Source organism: Carassius auratus, chromosome 16 (genome assembly GCF_003368295.1).
Source record: "Carassius auratus strain Wakin chromosome 16, ASM336829v1, whole genome shotgun sequence".
Lineage (NCBI taxonomy): Eukaryota > Metazoa > Chordata > Actinopteri > Cypriniformes > Cyprinidae > Carassius > Carassius auratus.
Window position 1 is genome coordinate 652,501 of NC_039258.1, and position 10,000 is coordinate 662,500.

Genomic DNA, 10,000 nt, shown 5'->3' on the forward strand with positions numbered 1-10,000 from the left:
TGTATCTAGCTTGCTAGATATTACTCATTAAAAACAACAACAAAACACCACCTCAGCATTAATATGTCAATGCTCTGGATTTTCACTCACAAACACGCAGCATCGTAGTGGTGAGATCTTAATCCAAATAGATCCGCGATATACAATCATATTATCTCATCTCTCTCACGTGACGCTCAGGATCGCTCTGAAATGCATCTAAACGCAAGGGCTAGTGGGTAATTATTCTCCTGATACAAACATGAGGGCAATCATTGACGATGTCAGTTCCAGTTATGTGCTTTATTAAGGTCTGGTTTTCCTCGCTGGGCCCTGGGGAGCCACTCATCCCTTTTCTCACTCGCCCGCCTGACAGCCTCATCAACACACAATAACCATTATCCTCTCTCGCCCATTATCTCTCTCTCTCTCCCCGGCGGAGGCCAACACAAAGAGCAGCACGTTTACAATCAGCAGACGCTTACCTGCAGTTCGGTGGAGGGTCAAGTGTGATTTCTGCAAGCTCCTTCTGAATCCTGCAACACAAGAACGTATTGATTTATTAATTCAGCAGAGATCGTTCATTTAAAACACATGAGAAGTAAAAATTGATAGCCTTAATGTACTCTAAGTCGCTTTGGATAAAAGCGTCTGCTAAATGCATACATTTAATTTACATTTTAATTTAAAAAGAAAAGTACATGCAGATGTTAAATGCTTAAATATTATTCTGTACACACTCAGGTCGGTTATTTATGTGAGTGACAATTACATAAACACACACACACACACACGTATATATGCATCACACACACACACAATAATAAAATTAAAATTTTATTACAATAATTTACATTTATTTAGCAGACTCTTAAGCAACTTACAAATGATGATGTCCATTTATTATTAATAAATTGTTTTTATAAATAAAGCATCAATAATAATAATAATAATAATAATAATAATAATAATAATAATAATGACCAATAACAGTTTAATATTACAGTAATTTAATATTATTTAAAAATAATAATAAAAATGGAAGCATTTTTATTATAATAATTTACATTTAGCTGAAACTTTTAAGCAAATTACAAACAATGATTTTTTATTATTAAATACAATTATTTTAAATAAGCATCAATAATAAATAAAAGTAGGACAATAATTATTAAACAAGAACTGGATTCTATCTATAATAATTGAATAATAATAATAATATAAATGAATTGTATTTTTAATGTTTTGTAACTTTATTTGTAAATAAATTGTAATCTAAATTTATTGCATAATTGGAATGCTACACATACTGAGTTTTTTAATGATTGTTCATTCTTCCTCAGAATTAACAATCATTACCATCTATAATTGCATAATAACTCTTCAAAAAAAATATCATTGTATGAAATCGATTTTAAAGAAATGCCTCACACCAAGCAGGATAAACCAGTCATGTTTCTCAGTCATAGCTGTCAAACTGAACATCGCAATTTCCTGTAAAACCTTTTTAAAATGCATTTAAATGTAGCTTTTCAGCGTGTAGGTGGTGATCTAATAGATTTCACCATTTTCAAAACGTATATTTATTAATGTGTCACTGCACTACAAGTCTGAACATCCCTGGCATCTTCTGCGAGCGATACCTGTTGTTATCTCAGAGGTCAAAGCGGATGTGGATTCAAGCGGTTTTTCCATTTTCAAGCAAAGTGACTCACACACACAGTAACTGCGACCATCAAGCCTGTTATTTAAACACGTTTCCTTCGACAGTCGGCTACAACAGGAAACCATACATCATCAAAACATCAACCTTGAGAAGTGGGTCGCTATTTGTGGCCGTTTAAGCCGCACTAGATCACTGAAAAGAGTAAGCTGTTCAGAAGAGAAATTGATTTATGACATAAAAGTAATTGCTGTTCACGCATAAATATCAATTGTAACTGTAGTACACCTACTTTAAAATAAGGCTCGGAATAAACACAAGATTTAAAAAATATTTTATATAAGAATATGATATTAATAAATTACAAAAGAACAAATTATAATTTTTCTTTCATAATAATTATTGTTATTTTCTTAGCATTATTAAAGTTTAATAAAATTGATATAATGTATGCAAATTATTTAATAAATACTAAATTTTTGCAAAATAAACAAATTATGTATTGTAATATAAAGCTATAAAAATAGTTACTTTTAATGTTTTTAAAATAATAATAACAATAGTATAGTATAAAAAATATTTGTATGTTTTGGATAAAATCTGAATTTATGGCATAATCTGAAAACTGTAATTGTTTTTAACATTATTCATTATGTCTTCCAAAGAATTAGCAAACGTTAGCATCCTTAATTGCATAAAGACTCCCCTTTACACAGAAAAAACCACAGCATGTGAGTTTGGATTTGGAACGACATGAGTGTACTGTAAGTGAATAATTCTCAGTTTTGGGATTACTATTACTTTAACAAACAGACTACGATTATTTAGCCGAATCCGTTGCTAGTAAAAATGCACAAGCTAATGGTTTTCATTTGGAGGCCCAAAACATCAACGCCATTTTCTTTCATGAACAAACACTTTCGATGTTGACGTCTAAACCCTGAGGGTTCTCGAATAGTGTAACATCAAGCACAGACAAAAACCATCCTCATCCTAGATCGGCCTCTTTAGGGATGCTCATATTAACAGTTCACCGAAAGTAAAAAAAAAGGTGCTGCCTCTGATTACTCAGCACATTGTTTCCAGCGATGCACTGACTTTCTTCACACGTTTCCGTCTTTAACCGCTGAAGTTCGAACACGTGTTTTCCATGACTGTATGCACACTCGCTCACTTATTTTCATGCATTTTAAAATGTTTAAAAATGTGGAAACCAATCGTTGCATCACACCATCTCCTGACTGCATTATTGTTTGTAAAATAGGGGCTTTATGGAGAGCGCGTGTATACATGGTTATAAGTATAACAGATTATAGTTGATTAATTTAGGGAAATGAACAAGTGCCTCAGTCCTTAGGGGACTATTTGGCCAACCAGCTTATTCCTGCTTGAAAAGCTAAATGTTATTGATAGTGTAAATAACATCAACTTCAAAGCACATGCTGATTGATGGACTAGCATTACTCAACATTACTTACTAGTTTCCAGCAACACTGCATTCAATGAAGGTAAAATAGTGAAAAACATAATAATAGTTCATTTAAATGAAACTGGAATCAGAACCAGAAAATGTGTATACTGTAATATCTGTTGAATTTTGACATTGCCAACCTTTAAGTCAAGTCACCTTTACTTACATAGTGCTTAAAAGATTGTGTCAAAGCAACTGAACAACATTCATTAGGAAAACAGTGTGTCAAGTTGACAGTAACTAATAAAGAGTATTGAGCATTGAGAGTTGAGCATTGTGCATTTTTCCTTGCAACAATTTTTATTTTTTTAAATAGCTGTTTAAAAGATTTGAATGGAACCGGAATCTGAAATTTTCTAACGATTCCCAACCCTAGTTGTGAGTCGGGAAAATGAACCGAAATGAACATGTCTAGTTGGGTTGTTGATATGCACTGGAAAGCAGACGGAAGAGGATGCTGCAGTCACTGTTATAACAAGCACTGTGTCCCAGGCAAAGCTTTGCTCAACTGATTGCATAATGCCATCGTACTGCAGTCAGGCCTTCAGAGAAACTACAGCGTTGCCAGCGAGGCCTGTTCACAGAACGATTGTGATACAGCATGTAGAACAACAGAGAAGCAAACTTCAGCGTGCTCCAATCATCTGCAAACAAATGTAGCGTTCATTCATCCTTCAGAGCGACTGCACAGATCCCTCCGGTGTTAAAGCATGCAAACCTATATTTAGTTTGCAAGTTGAAAGATTTGACACTGAGAGGTTTTTACATGTCTGCAAAGGGAATTTTCTTATAACTCAGACCAGTGCATCTTGTCTTTTTTTAACAGGGTTGGTTGGCTTGTACTTTAACGCCATGCCAGATTCCCTGGGGTATTTTCATTGCAAGAAACAAGATGAAATGGTATAAAAGAGCAATTTAAAAACCTCTATCAGGTTTTTTAAGTTTGCTTTGGATGGACAGTCGAAAATAAATTCAGGGTTTCACTGTTTGCAGCGTAACAGAACTTCCCAAAATAACTTAAATCTGCACAATTCAATAACATTGTTATTTTCGAAAAGGGACGACTAACCATATAATCATGCATTGTTAGGCTAGTAATATACATAAACTTGTCAACTATTAAAAAGGAAGAAAAATAACTAATAAAAGCTATGGCGTTGAATCAAATCAAATCAAATTCATCCATCCCTTGATAGAAATTAGCCAAATTATAGCAATGCAGAGATGGACAGGTTGTGTGACACAAGAGCGACAAAACCATGAACAAAACCAAACTAACTTAATATAGATTCATCTTAGTAAATGTAGATATTGTTGGACCTTCAATCTTAATTTTTGCTGCTTAATGTCATGTCAAGAACCCATTATTTATAAATTATATTAAATGACATTTATTCAGTTAGCAGATGCTTTTATATTAAATAATAACAACAACAAGGGTTTAATCCATAGCGATTTAGAAAAAAGGAACAAAACCATTAACAACACCAGACAACATTAAATCCTGGCTCACGTTAATAATGCTGTATGGTCAAAATGATCAAAGACTTCTGTTTTCCTGTTCCAAAATGGCCATTTAACTAATCTTGATTCAATATTAACTCTGTAAAGCTACCTATTGCAATACAATATACGTAGTCACTTAATAGCAATGCTCTCCTACATATTTAGCTATTGTAACTGCGCTTATTTCCGTCGTTGGTTTAAGTGGCAGTGGGTGGTTATAGGCTAGAAATGTATGGTTTTATACCATCGTGCTGATAACATTTCTTTAGTACGTGGGCAATCCTATGTACAGCTCAAACCACTGTAGGGAAACCCCCCTTACTACATTACATATAGTTAAGGATTAATTTCAATTGCTTATTTGTGTGTGAAAGACTATTTTGGCTCTGCTGGGAGAATCTCAATTCAAATCCAGTCAGCTTCATCAAAGCACCAATAAGACATTAGTGTCAATAAATTTCCAATAACGTACGAAACACCAATTTGTGCATCCATTAAAGCAGATTTGTTGAAAAGCAAACATCCGGAGCGTTACCTCTTGGCACTGGTGGAGAGTTTGGCAGCGGTTTTACTGGAGATCTTGGTCTCTTTCTTCTTGGGTGCAACCAGATCGCGCTCCTGCTGAGGAGGTGCTGTCTCCCGCTGCTCGATGTCTGAACTCCCTCCGCTTGTGCTGGGGCTATCATCTGGTCTCTGCACCTCACTAGACATCTTGGCCCTGGAAAACAACAGGATTCACACACAATTACATTAGCAGACTGATGAAGTCACTGGGGTGTGAAGTCACTAGTTGTTTTAATTCCAGCTGCGCTGAATTAAGACGAATAAAACGGTGATTTCTAACTGGAATAGAAGCCAGAGGAATCGGATTAAGTTTCAACAAGAGGTTTTTTACTTTACAAAGAAAATGTTTTGGTCTGAACATTGAGCTGCAACAGCATTTCTAGGATTGCATACAACAGCTTTTATATCTCACAAAGACTAATTTCCTAAAGTATGAACAAAAACAACAAATTTCGGTTTAAATCATCCATAAAAACATGTCACGTTTATTTCAGTACAACCATTTATGCAATGGTAGTTTTACAAACAATTTACAAAGAACATTTCTGGGGCCCCACGTATAAAACATTGCAACCTAAAGCTATGTGTATGCAAAAAATGCAAATGCATTTGTAAAACCAATTATGTTTTTATATGGAAATTTTGGGGGAAGTCGTGGGAATGCATGAACATTTGCATGGTTTTATAAGTGACATTTTGTGCATATGCAAAATCTGCCTTCTGTGCATGTACACACATCTTTAGGATGAATTAACTACTTGAATTCATAATTCTGGGGTGTTTTATATAAAACTTTGCCTAGATTTCATCCCAAAAGTGTGCACACACAAAAGAAAGATTTTGCATATGCAAAAAAAAAAAATTCAGACTTATAAACCCATGCTTACGTGCATGTATTTTCATCTAAAAATAACACATATGGAGCGTATAACACATAGTATAACTATACATAACCTCATCTAATTATAATTTCTATGCATATGATATACAGTATAACCTATAATCCCCAAAAAACTGAATTGCTTAAAGAATGAACCGATTTGTTTTTGGATTTAGATTTTAGTTTTTTGTTTTATGGATCAAGTCAAAAAGTGATAAAAATTGAACCCATTTACTTTAATGCACATCTCTGGTCTCATTGCACACATTATTCCAATAACAATAATATGAAGCATTTCTATGCAACGGTGACGTTCATTCTGCATCATATGCATCACCCACTTTTCACAATTCCCAATGGATTAAATCATGTTTTTTCTCATTGAATTTTAATTTTGCATGTCTAATATGAAGTTGAAGGTCTTACGAACACCATTATATGCAGACTTGCATCCTTTAAGCTAGATTAAGGCATTCATCATCATAATGTGGCCCCACTTTTCATTCAGGAGGACTTTCAAGCAGGCATTTCCTGTATGGTCACAGGAAATAGACTGAAATGAAGTAATACTCTAGAATTTCTCCCAGACGTTTGATCACCGTCAAATCATGATTTAGATGTTTATCTGATCTGTGAGGGTGCTGCTGCTCTCCTCAGACGACAAGCCGAAATTCTTTCTGATGTAACAGGAGATGTTGTGGTGAGGAAAACCCTCTGATCACAGGCTTTAAAAGCCACATGAGTCTAGCTAATAAATACCTATGGAACCGGTGCTCTCAGCTCAGCATTTAAACCAAGATAAAAGATGCATGATGTTGAGAGCGCACAGATGCATACTGAGAAGAGACCTCGCTTTAAAGTTGCCCAAGTCTGCATTAGGTCACCTCTTTTTCAGATCCAAGTCGTAAATGATCACAGATACACCAACAGGAAGGTATTAACACTTCAGAGAGCGGATTTTACGGGTCAACTCGTTTTGTGAAAATGTAGGAAATGAGTCATAAAACATTTCAATTGCAGCGCACATGCACCAGTGAGTTAATGGCTCCAAGTCCAAATGCAGTCGGTGTGCTTCGTTTTTTTTTAGACACAACACTGTAAGTTTACGGTCCTGTTTCAAATAGATCATGCTTCATTCCAGTCACTGATAAATCACATTAATGTGTGAGTCTCGGGTTCTGTTTAGCGACCTTTAGTCCCTCGATCACTCATTCAGAGGTAATGTATCTTAATGCTTGAGATCTGGACTGAAATTAAAAGGCTTAACCTCTCGCGGCCCACACAAACTTGACCGTTGTGCAAGGAAACCAATTCAGCCCTTTAATATACACACACTGTAAAGCAGAATAATGACCCACATACCATTAAACCTTGGTTGTAGAGATGTATGCATTTAAATGTAGGCATTTAGCAAACGCTTTTATCCAAAGCTTACGACTTACAGTGCATTCAGGCTAACATTTTTTACATAACGTGTTCGGGAATCGAACCCACAACCTTTTGCGCTGCTAATGTAATGCTCTACCACTGAGCCACAGGAACACAGAGATCTCATTCCTTTTTTTGTTTCACATTCTCTCTCTCTCTGCACAATATATTTACACAAAACAAAAAACACGTGTGTGTGTGTGTGTGTGTACCTTTTATACATATACAGTATAAATAGGATATCATGCATGCACAAAATACTTATTCAGGGGCGTGTTTTTACATTTTCGATTTGAACAAATAATGCAGTAATGCAAACCGATAACACAACAGTACATAATGCACTATTTTAGGTCCACAAAATGAACTTCTTTGAGCATAATATGCATAATTTTTCTGTAAGACAAAACCTGCACCCATAAAGGTGCCAAATTATGCACCTTTTTAGGGAATATTTGATTCCCTAAGTACACATTCACTATAAAGGCACTATTTTAGTGTAGTGAATGAGTAATAAGGTTACCAGCTTTAGGAGTGTAGCCTATATTTGACCTCAGAATGATACAAATGCAGTCAACAGAACACCCCAAAACGGTGTCACCACAATATCGAGGGTTTTCTCCATCTGAAGCACACAGAGGTGCTGTCTGTCAGGAAATATCTAGTGTATACTATAGCGTGAAGGGCATTGTAGGCAATCATAGAAGCACCTGGCTGTCAGACGCAGAAACCCTGCAGCTGCGTGCGCGCGATTGAGGAGCGTCTGTTTATGCGGGAGGCCGCGAGCGCTTCGGGATCCCGCACTAAATATACCGAACAAACGCGACCGTCGAGTCCCATCGAGCTTCCGCCGCGATATTCTCCCAACGCGGCGAAAACCACGCGATGATTCGCCCCTGATGACCACGATGAGCGACTGGCTCGGCACAAAGGAGAAGGCTGGTCCCGCACATCCCCGCACACTGAGGGGCAAAAACAAGCACTTTCGCGGGACATTTAACGACTTTTTCATGCGAGGGTATTTACCTGGCGAGCGGCCCTCGATGTGGAGTCCCGGTTCGCTTTTCCTGGATGATACCGTGTAGTCGGAGTCGGGCCGTCCGCTCGTTCCCGTCTCGTCGCTATTTAACTGAAGCTTGCAGAAAAAAAGCGATTACAGAAACTGAAGCAGCCGGACCGCCTCTGCGCGCGCTCCCGCCTCGGCCGTGCACGCGCGGCGCGCTCGCCTACGTGCGCGAGCGTTAATTTGTTTCGATGCGCTTGAGGGGACAGGTTTGTTGCAACGTTTCCTCACAAATGTGGCCACAAAACCAGTCATATGGGTCGTTTTTCTGAAATTAAGATCGTTATGATCGGACAATATTTGTCTGAGATACAACTGTATGAAAATCTGCAATCTGAGGGGGTACAATATTGAGAAAATCGCGTTTAAAGTTGTCCAAATGAAGATGTTAGCATTGCATATTATTAATCAAAAATTAAGTTTTGATTAGGAACATGATCTTTATTTAATATCCTAATGATTGTTGGCATTAAAAAAAAATCCATATTTATGTATTGTATATGTATGTACTGTATACAACAATTTGTTGTTGCTTATTGATACAGATACCACAGTGACTTAAAACTGATTTTGTGCTCCAGGGTTACATGTAATAATATACCCCTAATAAAGACAAGGCATAAAGGGCCTAATTAAATTAATGAAACTGTCTTGAAAAATTAATGAAACTGTCTTGAATTTTGACAAAAGCGTACTATGGTAACGTCCACCAAAATATCAGTTACAGTAGTAAAACTACACTAACTTGATATTAACCACAAAATAAACAAATCTACTGTATACAGTTTGAAGGAGATCTCATTTTATATACTATGGTTTTGCTTAAAATTAATTAGTAAATATTATATATTAATAATGTTACTAGTATTAAAATAAATATTAAATATAAATAATGAAAAATATTTTATATATAAATATAATTTATATTTAAATATAAATATAGTTTTCATGATAAAGGTGATATACACTTATATAATATACGTTACACTTGTTAATATTTTTATTAATTGTTTTAGAAAAGTACATAAATATTATGCATTACTAATGTTACTATATTAGAATAAATATTAAATATTAAAAAAAACATAAAAATATTTTAATGTAACTTGATATTTGAAATTAATTTATGCTATATTTATATATAAATACATATAATAAATATAAATATAGTTTCCACGATAATGGTAACAGGACAATTTTACATTTTCTGCATTTTTGACTTTAATATTTTTATTTATTCTTCTGTCACATTTAAGTTTTCTTTAAACAGCAACAACGATACATTATAATCTATTTAAAATGATCAGTTATAATAAATAAATAAATTAGGGTTTGAATTATATTATTCAAACAGGGTTCATTATATTATTAATCAATTTTTCCAATTATATTTCGGTCTGAAAACAAGTCTATGATATGTCTGCATTTAAATTTCTCCCCATTTTC

At 35.2% G+C, this 10,000-nt stretch overlaps 1 protein-coding gene across 1 annotated transcript in view; it reads right to left on the reverse strand.

The window, feature by feature from the left end:
* ube2e2 (ubiquitin-conjugating enzyme E2E 2) overlaps nucleotides 1-8,714 on the reverse strand; it is a 23,469-nt gene extending 14,755 nt beyond the window's left edge. The window contains exons 1-3 of the mRNA XM_026283207.1: nucleotides 8,518-8,714; nucleotides 5,155-5,337; nucleotides 465-515 (exon numbers count right to left, since the gene is read on the reverse strand). Of these exons, the coding sequence (XP_026138992.1) occupies nucleotides 465-515; nucleotides 5,155-5,330 (227 nt within the window). The 5' untranslated portion in view covers nucleotides 5,331-5,337; nucleotides 8,518-8,714. The remainder of the gene's footprint in view (nucleotides 1-464; nucleotides 516-5,154; nucleotides 5,338-8,517) is intronic.
* Between the last annotated feature and the right edge of the window lie 1,286 nt (nucleotides 8,715-10,000).